At 38.4% G+C, this 17,582-nt stretch overlaps 1 protein-coding gene across 1 annotated transcript in view; it reads right to left on the bottom strand.

Moving 5' to 3' along the window:
- Sntb1 (syntrophin, beta 1 (dystrophin-associated protein A1, 59kDa, basic component 1)) overlaps nucleotides 1–8,416 on the bottom strand; it is a 264,000-nt gene extending 255,584 nt beyond the window's left edge. The window contains 1 exon segment of the mRNA XM_013032210.1: nucleotides 8,377–8,416. Coding sequence (XP_012887664.1) covers nucleotides 8,377–8,416 — 40 coding nt within the window.
- Nucleotides 8,417–17,582: the final 9,166 nt, after the last annotated feature.

Here is a 17,582-nt window from a genome sequence, read left to right as displayed (position 1 = left end):
GTCATCCCTACAGATAGATGTATGTTCTGTGTCTGTTTTCTTTTTTTTTGTATATATCTTTTATTGTAAAGATACTGTAAAGAGGGGTTACAGTTACATGAGTAAGGTAATGAGTACATTTCCTATGGAGAATTGTTACCCCTTCCTTTGTTTTTCCCCTACCATCCCTTCCCTCCCCACCTTTCCAACTCCTCCCTCCCCCCACCAAAAGTTGTAAAGTTCATTTTCAACATAGTGTCTTGTACATCTCATTGTTACAATGGGTCAGCCTGTATCCTTATTTCAGCATTTTTTATTTCCCTTCCCCTCCCCAAATTAGAAAAATGTATGTATGAGATGCAGGGCACTGGCATCAAATACAGTGAAAAGAGGGGTTATATCATGGGGGAAGAACATACTAAAGAAACAAAAAAATCACATAGTACATTATAAATGCATTAAAAACAACAGCATGAAAGATAAAACCACTTGTGTCCCAATCTTGGGGTTCATTTCGCTTAGCATCATCTTATATGGTCATATGTACATGGCTTTTGATCTTTTCTTCTTGTCCTAGACATATCCTTGTTATTGCAAATAAGGGAAACCATGGGACCTATGTTTCTTTGGGCCTGGCTTACTTCATTTGATACCTCAGCAGAGGTCAGAGAGTGGTAACCCAGACCAAGTAGTTTGCAAAGCCCAACATATTGTTGCTTGAGCTTTGCTTGAACCTCTCAAGTTGGATTAAGTGTCTTTCTGTGGTGCTCATGGTATTTAGCTCAGTCATTATATACTATATACAATTACTTTGTAACTGCATGTGTGTGTGCTTGGGTCTTTTCTGCACACCATGACTTTATTGAGTCAAGGGATGGTGACATTGATTTTTGGGTATCCAAAGACCATCTATGAGCCTGCCGTGGCAGTGTTAGAATTTTAGAATGTTACACAGCTAAATTGGAAGATGTTGCTTACTTTCTGGCTCATCTCCAAAAGAGCTGTACCTACCAACTCAGTCTCTGGGATTGTTGCCCAAGACAGTCCTCTCACTAGGTAGAGCTTGCTTAATAGTTCTTAAGGAACTGAAACCCTTCAGTTAGATAAGTCACTTTTTTCATGGGGAGGAGTAAATGATGGGGTGGGCAGGATTATAGAGGTGATGATGGGGAAAAATAATGGAAGACACCAGTCTCCCTTTGTCAGTGGGAACTCTTGACCTAAAACCAAATGGGGTGGATCTCTTCTTTAGTTCTCTCTTTCTGCACTGTTCTTTTAAATTAGTTGTATTTGTCATAGGAAAATCAATGTTGCTTCCTGACAGTCACTGACGCATGGCTTATGGGAAACTAAGGAAGGATTTCATGTGCTTTAATATTTCCCTAACATTCGTCAGCTTAAATGACATAACTTTGTCTATCATAAATGACCATGTGTAGTGACACAGACAAACAAATACACACACAGATATATATATATATTTATAATTTTTTTATTGTGAAAATACTGTACAGAGGGGTTACAATTACATGGGCAAGATAGTGAGTACATTTCTTATTAAGCATTGTAGCCTTCTCCTTTGTTTGCAGATATATATATATATATATATATATATATATATATATAAACATCAACACCATGTACACATACTAACACACCACAGATGGTCCCCAACTAAAAGATGGTTTGACTTATTATTTATTAACTTTACAATATTTCAAAAGCAATATATCCTTCATAGAAATCATACTTTGAAGTTTTAAATTTTGATATTTTTCTAGGCTAACACAACATAGACTGATACTCTCTTATGATGCTGGGTGTATATATATATATATATATATATATATATATATATATATGTTGTTGTTCTTGATGGTTGTGGGGCTTGAACTCAGAGCCTGGGTGCTGGGTGCTGTCCCTAAGCTCTTTTGGTCAAGGCTAGTGCTCTACCACTTTGAGCCACAGCTCCATTTCTGGTTTTTGAGTGTTTTTCTGCTTTGAACTGCAATCTTCAGATCTCAGCCTCCTGAGTAGCTAGGATTATAGACATGAGCCATTGGAGTTTGGCTTATAAAATATTTTTAATTGCCAGTATTTTCTATTTTAAAATGAGTATATTTAACTCTATTGAAAGTCAGAAGCATCTGTGTGTATTTACATCCATCCATCCATCCATCTATCTATCTATCTATCTATCTATCTATCCATCTATCTATCTATCCATCTTCCTTATGTTTTACTTTTAGTTTTTAATCTATCATTTTGCTCTTTCATGATACATTAAAAAGTAAAATAGCCAGTTGCTGGTAGTTCATACATGTAATCCTAGCTATTCAGGAGGCTGAGATCTGAGGTTGAAAGCCAGAGTGGGCAGGAAAGTCTGTGACACTCTTATCTCTAGTTAACCACCAGAATGCCAGAAATGGACTTGTGGCTCAAGCAGTAGAGTGCGATCCTTGACTAAAAATGTTGAGACAGTACTCAGATCCTGAGTTCAAGCCCCGGTATACATGTGTGTGCACACACTTGCACACAATTAGAGGGTACAGAAGTTCCTCATCTGGTGAGTTTGGAAGGAGGAACCTCCCTTCTAAAGCTGGAAAGGTATGAGGATGCAGTGCAGGAGATGAATTTATTTGTAGGGTGTTGTACTCAGATTGTGTCACATGGGACCCTCACATATTATTCATAGGTGCTAATTCAAAAATAAAATTTGAAAAATTAAAGGAGGAAAGCCCCAGTCCCTCTTATATCTCCCCCCCTGGCACTTGCCTCCCTGTAGAGGAAGCTTTGAAAAGCAATGAAGACCTTTTTCTCCGGCCAGGAGGCTGGTGAAAATCCTCCACCCTCTGTGACCATAGGTTTGCTTGCCAAAGCCTTCAGTTTTCTTTTTTTGGGGGGAAGTTCATCATTGCTGCATATCTACACACCTTCAATATACTAATTGTAATAACTATAGCTACTTTTGTATCTCGCCTGGCCTGACTTCCTTGTGTATGTCTGAGTTGGGATGTAAGAGAGAACATTTATTTGCTGGGCTGCTCAATCCACCACAGGAGACAAAGGGGTTTTCAAAGAACAGCTATCAGAAGGAGAAGCACTCTGAAAAGCACATGTTAGAGTTGCTAAGTGGGGTGGCTGGAGTAGCAGTGGTTAACAGGGCTTTGTCTTGACACAGAGGTCAAGCAAGATGAAGACTGAAAAGGTGCTTGTTGCACTTAGCAACTAAAAGGGTACAGGTAACCTTGGCAACAAGCCACGTCAAGGTTTTGTGGGTAGGATGGGGGATACTTCAATGTAGCCAGTGGGAGAAGGAATTGAGGGATCATGTACTGATACCTCATATCAGAATCTTGGAAGGAAAAAGATGAATGATTAGGTTTTTAATGGAAATTGTGTTTATAGTTTGGCTTATTTACATTAATAAATAGGTATTAAGTTGTCTTACATTTGGAGGAAAGAGGGTGAAAGAGAGACCTTCAGATATGTGAGACTGGTGGAGGAAAGTTCCTAGGGAAACCAGAAACATCCTACCACAAATGGTAATATCAGAAAAATATGATTCCCTCCTCATTTGTCTAAAGCCATAGATAGCTTCATTCTTTGGGCTTTGCGGTCGACTCTGTGATATGTGGACATAATTATGATATCAGTTCTCTTGGTGTTCATTTTTACCACAGCCAATGTGTTCTACTGAGGTCTTTCTGAGGTTTATTCTCCCAGCTATCTCCAAAAATGGGACTTGTAATGTGAGCTGCTACATCCTAGAATAAACCATAACTAAACCACCAAGCACACGATGTAACAGGGAAATAACACCCCTGAAATTGTAAGATGGTAAGATATTGAGGGGATATTTTGTTTTGTTCTCTTTTATTGTAAAGGGGTATACAGGCTACAGTTACACAATTAAGGTGATGAGTACATTTCTTTTCAACCAATGTTATCTCCCCTCACTCATTTTCTCCCACCTTCCCTTCCCCACGGCTTCCCTCCTCCCAACTTGTAAAGTTCATTTCCATCATAGCATCTAGTTATTATTGCTATTGCATTGCCCTACCCTTTGTCCCATCAATTCTGTGATTCCTCTTCCTTCCCTAATTCAGATAAACATATACAAGACAAAGGGGACAGAAATCAGGACATTAACCATGGGGAATAAGCCAGAGGAGAAAAGAAAGACAAGAGAAATAACTGCAAACAGTACACTAAAAAAAAGGAGGAAAAAAAAAGAAAAGCAAAACACCACCAAAAACCCTCTTGTTTTCATATCATGGGGATCATTTTGATTAACATCATTTTATGTGGTTATAATGCTCCCCTATGACCCAGCAATCCCACTCCTGGGCATTTCCCAAACAATCACAAACAAGGCCACACTAAAGCTACCAGTACAACTACGTTCACTGCAGCATTATTTTCCATAGCTAAGATATAGAACCAACCCAGATGCCCCTTAGTAGATGAATGGATAAGGAACATGTGATATAAACACATAATGGAATTCTCTGCTTCCATCAGAATGAATGACATCACCCCATTTGTAGGGAAATGGACAGACTTGGAAAAATCATATTAACTGAAGGAAGCCAGTCCCAAAGAAACATAGGCTCCATGGTTGCCCTCATTTGTGATAATTAGTATATGTGTAGCATAGTCCTAGCAGAGGTTCACAATAGCCCAATAGCTGAGTTTTGTAATTATAACCAAGATGACTAGTAAAAATCCCAAGCACATTTAGAGGAATCTGCTTTTGGAATGATTCATACTGCTCAAGAGCTCTGAGCTCAAGGTAATAATGAAATGGTGTGACTGCTTATGTTTATGTGGGAACAATTTGGAATTAGGTAGAAAAGCTTAGAAACAAAACTGGGTTATGGATAGTGGACTCAAAGCCATATAGGGAAGACAGATGCAAAATCTTTGGGTGCATCTAACATCAAGTCTTACAAAGTCAAATATTGACAGCTGTCTAAAGGGCAGAAGAAAATTGAAAACAAGACGTGCAGTCAAAGGTCAGAAGGCCAAGAGTAAATCCCATCAAAAGGGAAGAAGTGTGAAAACAAGTTGCAGAGGTATTTGGAAAACTGTTTTCCAGTAAAGTCCCTGCTTTTTCTAGATGTAGCTGTTTTCCTGTGTTTTACATGGATTATAATAACAATTATTTATTTTGCAGTATAAAACAGCAACTGGTAACATTTCTGAAAAATCCATTAGGAAAATCAACCAGTTACAGACAATAATTTTTTTCAGAGATATTTTTATTGTAAAAGAAGGAAGAGTTACAGTTACATGAGTAAGGTAATGAGTACATTTCCTATTAAGCATTGTTACCTCCTCCTTTGTTTTTCCCCTACCATCCCTTTCCTCCCCATCTCTCTAACTCCTCCCCCACCCACTGAAATTGTAGAGTTCGTTTTCAGAATAGTGTCTTGTACATCTCATTGTTACAAGGGGTCAACCTGTATCCTTACTTAATCATTTTGTTATATCTCTTCCCTTCCCCAAATTATAAAATGTATATACAAGACGTAGAACACTGGAATCAAATACAGTGAAAATACTGTGGGGGAAGAACATACAAAAGAAACAAAAGAATCACACAGTGCATTATAAGTACATTAAAAACAATAGCAAGAAAGGAAAAAAAAACCACTTGTGTCCCTGTCTTCGGGTTCATTGCACTTAACATCATATGTACAAAGCTTTTGACCTTTTCTGCTTGTTCTAGACATGTACTAGTTATTACAAATAAGGGAAACCATAGGACCTATGTTTCTTTGGGCCTGGTTTACTTCACTTAATTTTTTCCAAGTCTTTCCATTTCCTAACAAATCTTTTTCTTTTTTTTCTTTTCTTTTCTTTTTTTGTTTTTGTTGGTTGTAGGGCTTGAACTCTGGGCTTGGGCACTGTCCCTGCGCTCTTCAGCTCAAGGTGAGCACTCTACCTCTTTAGCCACAGGGCCACTTCCGGTTTACTAGTAGTTTATTGGAGATAAGAGTTTCATGGACTTTCCTGCCCGGGCTGGCTTTGAACCGCGATCCTCAGATCTCAGCCTCCTGAGTAGCTAGGATTACAGGCGTGACTCACCAGTGCCTGGGCTTTGTCATTCTTTCTGATGCAACCATAGCATCATTCCATTGTATGTGTGTGTGTGTGTGTGTGTGTGTGTGTGTGTGTGTGTGTATGTATCACATTTTCTTGATCCATTCATCTACTGAGGGGCATCTGGGTTGATTCCATAGCTTAGCTATGGTGAATAATGCTGCAATAAACATGGTTGTGCTGATAGCTTTGGTATGACCCTGCTTGTGGTCCTTTGGGTAAATGTTCAGAAGTGGGATTTCTGGGTCATAGGGGAGCTCTATGTGGAGTCATTTAAGGAACCTCCATACATACTGCTTTCCAAAGTGTTTGAACAAGTTTACACTCCCACCAACAATGCAGTAGGGTTCCTTCTTGGCCACATCCCCTCCAGCATCTGTTGTTACTAGATTTCTTGATTATAGCCATTCTAACTGGGATGAGGTGGTATCTCAATGTTGTTTTGATTTGCATTTCTTTTATGGCTAGAGAAGTTGAGCATTTCTTCATGTGTCTATTGGCCATTCTTATTTCCTCTTTAGAGAAGTCTCTCTTTAAGTCTTGAGTCCGCTTATTAATTGGGCAGTTGTTTCTTTGAGGATTTGTTTTTGGGGGATTAAATTTTTTGAGTTCTAAGTATATTTTAGATATGAGACCCTTGTCCGTTGTATGGCTAGTGAAGATCTCCCAGTCTGTGGGCTTTCTATTGATCTTGCTAGTTATGTCCTTTGCCATGCAGAAGCTCTGCAATTTCATGCAATCCCATTTGTCTAACCTTTCTTTGATTTGTTGTGTTTCTGGGTCTCTACTAAGAAAATTTTGGCCTGTGCTAAGGAGCCCTAGAGTTTCTCCTATTCCTTCCTGTAATGTTTTCATGGCGTATGATTTTATTTCGAGGTCTTTGATCCATTTGGAGTTGATTCTGGTGCAGTGTGATACATATGGACCTAGCTTTAGTTTTCTACAGGTGTTTAACCAATTTTGCCAGCACCATTTACTGAAAAGGCTGTCTTTCTCCCATTCTATTTTTTTTAGCTCCCTTGTCAAAGATTAGGTGGCTATAGGTCTGTGGGTGGGTTCATTTCTGGGTCTTCAGTCCTATTCCATTGGTCCTGAGGTCTGTTCTTGTGCCAGTACCAAGCTGTTTTGATTACTCTGGCTTTGTAGTAGAGTTTGAAATTTGGATTTGATATTCCTCCAGTGCTGTTCTTTCTGCTAAGGATTGTTTTTTCTATTTGGCATCTTTTATTGTTTATGAATTTTTGGATTGCTTCTATTTCATTGAAGAATGAGGTTGGGATATTGATAGGGTGATAGGGATAGCCTTTGGCAGTATTGCCAACAGAAAATAATTTTTATTTGGTTCCACTCTGCACAAATAAACTGAGAGGAGGTTGTTGCTGCTGTTGTTGTTGTTATTATTACTATATTCTACTGGTGGAATGTCAAGTGTAGTTCCAAGAAGGTGAGTATTCAGAGAGAAATTGGGTGATAGCAACCTTCCTTCTCTGTGCTACTCAGTCAACATATCCCTTTGGTTTCCTTTTGCCCCTTTTTGATGGATGTCCTGTGAACTATGTCATAGGCACCATCTTGAGCACATGGTTAAAAATAAATCCTAGACACCCTTGCTAGATGCCAGTGGCCTTCACCTGAAATCCTAGACACTCAGGTGGCTGAGGAATGAGGATTGTAGTTCAAAGCCAGCCTGAGCAGAAAGTGCTCTGAGATTCTTATCTCCAATTAACCACACAAAAGTTGTAAGTGGGAGCTGTAGCATAAGTGGTAGAGTGTTAGCCTTCTTAAAAAAAAATACTCAGGGATAGTGTTCAGGCCCTAAGGATCCTTAATTCAAGCCCCAGGACTGGCAGAGAGAGAGAGAGAGAGAGAGAGAGAGGGGAGTGGGAGGGAGACAGGCAAGCAGACAGACAGACATTCACACATACACAGATACACAGAGACAAAGAGATACAGAGATAGAAACAGAGATAGACAAGTAGACAGACAGAAACAGAGAGACAGAGAGAGCTCTGATCAATAAAAATTGGTAAAAATATAATGCCTGTCAGAAATGCTAACTGTATAAAAAGGACTATATGAAATTAATACTAATACATTTTATGTATCTATACATTTTGTAATTAAACTCAAGGTATCAAAATATTTTTATTTGTATCAGTGTCAAATTTCAAACTCACCAGATGCTGCTCTCTCCTGTTTTCTTCAATACATTTGTGAGAGAGAAACATTTGTGAGAGAGAAGCCAAACAATTCCCACCAAGTAAGTATCGGAGAGCTCTTAGCACTTACTGCTTTTCTGTAGACCAGGAGAAGTGCTGAGATGCGGCATGGTCGTCTTTTCATTCATTCAGGCATTTTGTTGTTATATACTGTGCAGAATGAATACTATTTCTGCTTTGTACATTTCTCTGGATTTTTTGGGTGCTATCAATTCTTTATTCTTTGGGTACTCATTTGGGTACTGTCAATTCTCAATTCTTGGGCACTCATCAATTCTTTATTTTCTATTGTTTGGGTTTAGGACTATTTACTCTATTTACTTATTATATTATAGGGCCAATCACTTTCCAAAAGAATTCCCCCCTTTTAAAATATAAATCATCAGAAAACTAGGAATTCAAAGGGATCATCAAGAGTAACCTTGAGATACTCAATTTCCATTTATTCCATTGAAATTTTCTGACAGTGACATACCCCAATTCCCTTCCTGAGTATGGATAGAACTTGTGATTTCCTTTCAATCAAAAGTATAGAATATACATGATTAGGCTGTGATGTAGGATTCCATTTTAGCAGACTGAACAGAAGGACCCCAACCCCTACCCCTTGAAAACCCTAAGTGCTAAGGGGAGAATCAAGGGGTAGGGAGTTCCCAGGTAGTCTCTAGAATGTAATGGCAGCATCTAACCAAATGTCCAGCAAAAAGCTAGGACCTTCATTCATAGCCCCATGAGAAAATGTTATCAACAACCCAAGGAGGTTGGAAGTGGAAGCTTTCTCAAAATAGCTTTCAAATGAGACCTTAACCAATTGATGTATTGATTATGTCCTTGTAAGACTCTGAACAGAGGATCCTGCTTCACTGGGACTAGACGCACAGGGGAAAACTTGTGAATATACAGGTTAGGGAGTTTGAGTGTTGGGATTTGCATTTGCTAGATTCTACCACTTGAGCCACATCCTTAGCTCCCTTTCCTTTCCTTTTATATAGAATATATAAAAAGGGTCTTCTAACTATAAAAACATAAATATAAAAAAGGGTCTTGCTTTTTGCCTGGGCCAGAGATGCTGCTATTTATGCTCCCTGTTAAGCTGGATTGTCAGGTGTGCACTACTGCACTCAGTTTTATTTATTTTTTTATTAGTGAAGATGAGGTTTCCTGAATTCTACCCAGACTGGCCTTGAACTGCAATCCTAATGATCTCAGCTTCCCAAATAGCTAGAATTCACAGGTGTGAGACATCACACTCAGTTCTCTGTGTGTTGCTTAAAGCCATTTATTTTGTAGAACGTTTTTGGTGTACACACATGCCTTTCTTAGTGTAATCTGATCGTTGGCTACATTGTCTTAAATGACTGAAACATGAAAGCATGCATCCCCCGTGTGCACAAATCACGTATGCTCCAGGCAGATGGAACTAAACCATCACCGGATTTCTTGCCAGTGCTGGAATGCCCTTGTTTTCCTTGTCTGTCTCCATCTTCAGCTGAGCTGGGAACACTCCCCTCACACGTTTCTCACGTACAGTCCATTACTCACTCCTGCTGCTGCGAAGACACTCAGAGACATGTTCTGTCACTACCTATTGCACTGTTGTGTAACTGCAGACCCACACGTCTACTTCTTCTCTCCCTTGAGAGGAGTGGAGCAAAGGGCATGTTACAATTACCTTTGACGTGTCCACCATTAGTAAAATACACAAACAGCCAAGATTGAAATGACAGACGTACCTATAGCCCTTTCAAATTTATCTAATGTACTCTACAGATGGCAATTTGTTGCTGTCACTTAAACTCCTTATTTAAACACAGAGGATATGTTGATGACTAATAGTTTTGATTGGTTGAAAATCAGAAGTCAGTCTGGTTAACTAAAAAAATTTTTTTAATAGATTTTTCTGGGCTGGGAAGTTGGCTCAGTGGTAGAGTGCTTGCCTTGCATGCATGAGGCCCTGGGTTCGATTCCTCAGCACCACATAAGCAAAAAGAAAAAAGCCGGAAGGGGCACTGTGGCTTAAGTGGTAGAGCACTAGCCTTGAGCTGAAGAGCTGAGGGATAACGCCCAGGTCCAGAGTTTAGGCCCCATGACTGGATCCCCCATCCCCCCAAAAAAGATTTTTCTTTAGAAGCCAGACTCTCAATTTTACATATTGTCACCAACTTAGAAATTTTCCATTGGATTTGTTCTATAAATGATTATCCCATGATTGAGTCTGGTCGCTGACAACAAGGTTGATCCTTTTCAAGACTCTCATAGCCTTTCTCACCCTGTGATGTCCCTGTAACAAATGAATACTTCATCCCATTCAAGGGTATCTGGGTCCACAGATGCTTGCCAGAGCAAATAGCTCTAGAACAGGATATTTTATCATAGAACAAAGGCTTCAAAACTAAATTTTTACAAGAGACATTTTGATTTAAATTTATTTCTAGAATCTTCTTTTAGACAACCCTTTTCCTATAAGTGCCATAGAAAAGTGTATTTTTAGATTTGAGGTTTATAAGAGCGGTACTATACTTGGCCCTCTAAGCTAGATTTTTATAGATGTCTCACTCTTCTCTGAGGAGAGGGCTCCTAATATTGTTTTCCAAATAGTTTTTGATTCTATAGGGAAGATTATTATTTTTTAATTGATTTTTAATCATTGAGAAATAAGTTAAATCACTACAAATGCCATGTCAAGCATCTAATATCCATTGTAGTTCAGATGGGTAGAAATATAATTGAGAAAATAAGCCAAGTAATATTTAAGTAACATTATACAGATTATAGTCATTTTATTTTCTGTATTGAGAAACATCTGTGAAATATCTTCTAATAGCATTGGAGTTGCTAAGTATTTTTCATGTTCTTTGTGGCTGGCTTTTGATACTCTTTTGGTGTGCATGTTTTTAACAATCAGTTCTTATTTGAAATGCCAAAACACCTAATTTAGTGATCCTTTCCCCTATATGGAAACAAAATGGAAATAGCATAAAACATAGGACCTGTCACAGGACAGGTGTTGAGAATATACGACTTCAAAAGGTCTGCTCCGTGGAGACATGTGACAGTGTTTGTCTTCAATGGAAACAATGGGCTGGGAACAATGGGGATGGTGTGGGTTAATTTATGGCTCCCATACAAGCAGTATTCTATTTCCCTGAGGTGTAGAACATTGCCCAAATGTTCTCTGTCAGTGCAGTGAACTTTTCTTGCTACTGTAACAGTAAGTGTACATATTTCTTTCCTATGAAGTTTTCCATTTGTGAGTTAATAAATTGGATGCCTAGGTATGTGGTTTTGAGTCGCTAATGCGAAGGTGAAATTGTGCTTTCATGGCAGGTGGGCCAATTAGAATCTGTAAAAGGAGCTGTCATTATGACAATAACAATAACAACAGAAAACATTGGGTCTGCTGATGAATAATGATTCCATCTCAAAAAAGCACTTTGAAAATACTAATTAATATGTCTCAGAAGGCTCAAGTAAAAATATGCTCTTTGCTATAAGACTTTTAGTTAACAGAAGCACTTTGGAAAACAGAATGATCAATGGGAGAAGTGTATTTCTGCTTTATAAGTTGTAGGCCAATTGCAATATATGTTTTAGCAGTGGCTTTTGTCAGAAGGAAGACAACCTATATTTTACCAAAAAAGGTATTTTTAAAACAATAGTTATGCTTTTATACTACTGGAAACATGATGGAATAATTTGAAACTCTTCTAAGAAACCAACTCCTAATGTGAGTTAAACAATACCAACCCTTTTTTCTCCAAATGAGCTTAGATTATCCATAAATAAGGGAAGAGCAGGAATGACAGGAAAGTGGTAAAATAGCGAGTGGATTTTGTGGAACAGTGGAGGGACTTGAATTGATGGTTACAAGTCTTAGAAAACTACGGTGTTGGATGTACTATTGTCTCAGAAGAAAATGAGTTCACATAAAACAAAAGCTTGTCAGTGTGAACTTGTATAGATTCTGACCCTAAAGAGCTATTATACAGGCAAAGAGTGAAACAGAAAAAAAAAATGACCCATTGTCAGTGTGAGATCACACTCGGAAAAGGAATGAAGTTCCTACTGATAAATTTAAACATTTGTATGTCTCATAGGAGTTTGTACTTCTTACACCACATGGAATGAGATCTCCGTGGTAACAAATTAACAGACAAGTGATTCTGGCAGAAAAGAATGAAGACTAAAACTTTTCTTCTGAAGGTTGTGCTCTCAACTCTGATACTTCAAGAGGCTTGTAGATAAATCCTTTCTGAACAAAAATGTGCAGTGTAAAAATTACAAACCAGAAAAAAATCACCAGGAGAATCAGCAGATGGAACAAATACCAAAAACTTATAGTTAATGTATAGAAACCACAGAACACTTGCATTAAGATGAGTAAAACACTACTTAACACGGTGATGTTTCTCCTTCCCTCCCTCCCTCTCCTTCTCCCTTCCTCTCTCCCTATTTCCTTCATGTCTTTCTCCCTCTTAAATTTTCAATCTAATATCTATGGGAAATTTGACTTCCAGATGACAGCTTAGAAAGCAGCCACTCCCTCTCTCCTTCCTTCCCTCCCTCCCCTCTTCTTTCTTCCTCTCGCTTTTCCTCTCCTTCTTCTCTCTCCCTCTTCCCACTCAAATTGGCAGACCTTATGCATGCTATGCATGTGTTCTACCACCAACCTACCTATCTTTCCCAATTTTGGATTTATTTTGAGGAGCATTTCTCAACCAAATTCCTTGCTTTATCTTGCCCTTAGAACTAGTAATCCTCAGCACAGAGAATAGAACCCCTCTCCCGGTTCGAGAATCTCAGCAATAATCCTGAGAGTGAATACTCACTGGCCTATTAACAACATCATGTTTACATTCTTCCCTTGGTCCCTATGACCAAGCATGGAGTTTTCTGGACCTGTATCCTCCAAGATTAAGGTGGTAGGGGCTGGCTTTTGCATTCTACTTGGGCCAAGAATTTAGGGAAGATGTGATTCTCAAAAAGGAAGAAATGCCAAGAACATTCAGCAATGGCAAAACCAACAAGAAAACCCAGCTGATTCCAACAATCAGATGAGAAACCCTTCAACAGTTATTAGATGATTTTTTTTTACCATTTTATTGTCAGTCAGGGAAACCAGGGACCAGCAGCATCTATAACATAACATGCAAATAACAAACACCTCCTCTTTTGTTTCCCTCTCTCCCAGCAGCTGACATATTCATCTAATTGCGATTTTTCTTCCCATGTAGTCTCAGTTTGTTCTTCCCTCACTCTCCACATTTCCAAGGATGATGATTGTTTTGTCACCATCAGTAGGACTAATACTTGCTCAACTCAGCACACCCATTGTCTGGGGTCCCACTGGAAGACATGTTCTGGTCCTGGTTGGGTCCAGGAAGGAAATGGCTTTTCCTTTAGTCTGGTTTCTCCTGTTTGCATCCAGTCTTCAGAAATAAAGAGGATACAACAAGAAGGAAGAGAATGGCAAATAATGGTGGGATTCCACTGTTATTCATCTGGCTCATGAACTGTTTTAATTGAAGGCCATATACGATTAGGTCAAATTCCAGAGATACCAGTGGTACACATCTGTAAATCCGTCCCTTACGAGTTTGAGGCAGGAAAGTGAGGAATTTGAGGCTCGATTGAATTTCATAGAGAGGTGTTATCTCAAACACCAAAAAAGAAAAAAAAATCCTAAAAAGGTTAAGGGATAACATTAAATCCAGAGTTTATGTCAATGAAATATTTAAGACTTTAGGATACTAGGCAAATGTTTAAAAAATTCCACTATATTTCATTTGGAATTCCTGTTTCTGTTTCTTTTTCTTTTTAACATGGTTTTGAAAAAATGATTCCAAAGAACAGCCTATGTAATTGGATGTGGAAATATATTCTAATAGTCTATTTCCTCTTTCTGTAGAAACAAATGTCTGGGTTTTTTTCTTTCGAGGACATTTGATTCTAGAAAGAAACATTCTATGATCACAAATATCTGGTAAGTTGGACATAGCTGTATGTATCTTGTCTGACAATTCTCACTCACGTACAATAAATAATTTACATGTTATAAATACAGATACCTTGTGATTTCACTTAGTCAACTATTGACCATAGGATATCCAGTATTCCCCCAACATTTTTTCTTCCTTGGGGAAATAAGGACTGTACATTTCTTGACATCTGGCAAAGATACCCTGTCTTTCCCCGTATTCTGTGAAGAACATGGTTTTCACATTCCACATGTGGAACCACATGTGGGAAATGTGGGTAACTGCCTTACAAATCCATTTTTGAAGTTTTCTTATGTGGCTTCTTCTTCTTTTTCCTTCTCTTCTCCCTCTGGCCTTTGTCTTACCATACTGGCCCCTGCTACAGAAATCATAAAAATGCTGGCTGCTTTTAGACACAAGTCTCATTCAAACCAAACAGTGAAGCAATGAAATAAAAGGCTTCATTTTGAATGGAGGATGGAAGGTCAGAAGATGGCCTGAGGCTAGGCTGTTAAGAATCATAGTTAGATTCTGTATTTTTCCTGTGAACGAAGGGTAACAGCTGGCTTGTGAGAATGATGGGCTTGTTGGACCACAGCCTCTAAGTCCTTGAAGCCTCCCATGAGTTGCTCTCATGTCTGTGACCTGCCCCAAATGATGTTACCATGCCGCATTATTCTCCAGGATGCTTGAGAACAAAAGAGCACTTATGTGATTGCAACAGGTGCAGCGAGGATGTAATTATGGGCACCACGAAACAATGCAAGTATTATCTTTACTTCCCAGCAAAAAAATATTGCTGAGAGCTAAAATGTCAGTTAGGATGAGGATTTGCAGCATAGCACGAAGCTATGTTTTTCAAGTTTGGAATAGGTTAGATTTCAGTTTATTGTTTTTGTATAAGGGAACCAAGACTATGGCTACATATTGGTCAGTCAATGATCAAGTCTAATGTCAGTCTGGCTTCAGTCACATTCAAGAATTAATGAGTAGTAGGAAAAAGTGACAGGAGGGACAGACCAGGGAAGAAGAAAAAGTAGGCGGTGAGTACTAGGTCTGCTTAGCTCTCCAACATGGCACTGAGTTTATTGGTCTTTTTATCATATAAGTCATTTAACCATTAGAAGTCTTGGTGTGTGTGTGTGTGTGTGTGTGTGTGTGTGTGTAGCTATACTGGAGTTTAAACTTAGGGTTTCCTGTTTGGTAGACAGGTGTTTTCCCACTTGAGCCATATTCCCAGGCCTTTTTTGCTTTAGTCAGTTTTTTTTTTTTACATGATATCTCTTGATTTTGCATAGACCATCCTGGGACTTGCCTTCTAAGAAGTTGGCATTACAAGTATACACTATAGTATCTCGCCTAATTTTGAAGTAAGGTCTCCCTAAAAAATGTTTTTGGAGTTTTAGGGGTTATACTGGACTCAAACAGTAGTTTTTCTATTTCAACCTCCTAAGTATCTGGGATTACAGGTATGCACCATCACACCTGGCTAAAGTCTTTTTTTTTAAAAATAGTAACATGCAAGTGATGGTACCTTTTTGAGTTATTTTGAAGGGCTGTTTTAAGGCTAAACCAAAGAAGACCAGGTTTTCTATGAGTCAAAAAGAAGTACAGATAATTTTATTCATCACACAATTTTCCACATCTAAGCGTGGACTATCTGGCAATGTAAAGACAACACATATGCCAAGTGAGAGTTTATACTAGGGAAGCAAGTTCCATTATTGTCCTATGACCGTGGCCTTTCTCCTCCTCCTTCAATAGCGTTTATTTTTCTCTTTTCATTTGGTATGCTCTTAACTTGATGATCTTGTTTCAGCCTTGTAAAGAAAGTCGGTTGCTAGAAAAATCACATCTGATTAGTTGATTTGTCTCCTCTCGCATACTTCTTTGACCTGAGCCATAATGGAACCAACATTTCAAAGTTGCCTCTGGGAAGGATCAGATTATTATCCAGGAACAGGAATGTGGCTGCAGATCTGTCAAGCAAATACTGGACACAGCATCTTTCTGACATAAGTCAAAGCTGCCTACAAGGTTAACTTTGGTCTGTGTTGACTTTGAGGGTTTCTGGTGACACCTTAAATAGAATGAAAACAAACCCCAAAAGTTTTGGCTTCTAATATTTCTTCAAGGTATTTAATGTTCTGAAGAAATTATTGAATTAGAAGTGTTTGTTGTCAGGTGCTCGGGCCTTTCTTTCCTTTTATCACTGTATGTTATGTCTTACTTGCAATATATTTTTTAAATTAGACTGCAAAAAGTTAGTGCCTGGAATTCTTCTATAAGTATAGGTCCATTTTTTTTCTTAAAATTCCTTATTTCTAGACCAAAAAAAAATAAAAACCAAAGAAAATAAAATTAAAAAGCAATTACTTTTGACAGTGAGACCATGGCGGGGGGCTTTTGATTAAGCTATCACATTTGTATACTGATTGACCCAGAGATAAGAGTTTAACTCTTGCTTTGGATGGGTCTGGACTTTATGTCATGAGATAAAAGCATTTGGTCTTCAGAGACTATTGTTGAGGACAGAGCACACACATCATGGTTGACATAGGAAATACTACAAAACCAATTTATTAGATTGCTCAATCTCCCACCATTTCTGCCTATACTCACTTGAATCCAGCTCAGTTTTGTGGCAGCCATACAGACATTGCCTTCATGTCTGAGCCTTTAAGTCAGAAAAGGTGATTTGAATCCCAGACCCTTAGGAAACAAAGACTGAGAGATACCAAAAAAAATGAGTTTTTTCAATGTTATATTGCAAATCATGACAGAATAGGAAGGCTGTTCTTAGCTGAACATTATTCCTTATTCCTTAATATAGGGCTTGGTTTTTAGTAGCTCTTAATGTTCCCATGGAATAAATGGATAAAAGGATTTAGAAACAAAAATTCTTTAAAATTCAAACCATTATAAATTCCTTGTTATTTTCCTATGTATACAAACTAGGATGATAGCTGAATTATAAGTATGCATATAAAATACTTAGCTTACTCTGCATGTGAACTGAAGCACAGTTCTGTTTTCCAGAATGTTAGAAGGATTCTGAGGCTGAATCTATGCAGTGTTTGGGGTGCCTTGAGATCTGACATTTATACAAGCCACAAGACACGCTACACCTGGATCCATTCATCTATCTAAAAGAATACATTCCTTCGACAGCCTGAGGTGGTCCAGTAAATAAAGCCTGGAAAACATGGCATTAACTCAGTAAGTAGAAGGCAACGAGAAATCTTGAATTTTTTTATTTAGGCACTTAAGAAAATAGCTGGAGAAAGATAATCATTTG

This window comes from Dipodomys ordii, unplaced genomic scaffold (assembly GCF_000151885.1).
Source record: "Dipodomys ordii isolate 6190 unplaced genomic scaffold, Dord_2.0 Scaffold151, whole genome shotgun sequence".
Classification (NCBI taxonomy): Eukaryota; Metazoa; Chordata; class Mammalia; order Rodentia; family Heteromyidae; genus Dipodomys; species Dipodomys ordii.
Note: the sequence above shows the minus strand (reverse complement) of the source record. Positions and strands in the feature narration are given on the sequence as shown.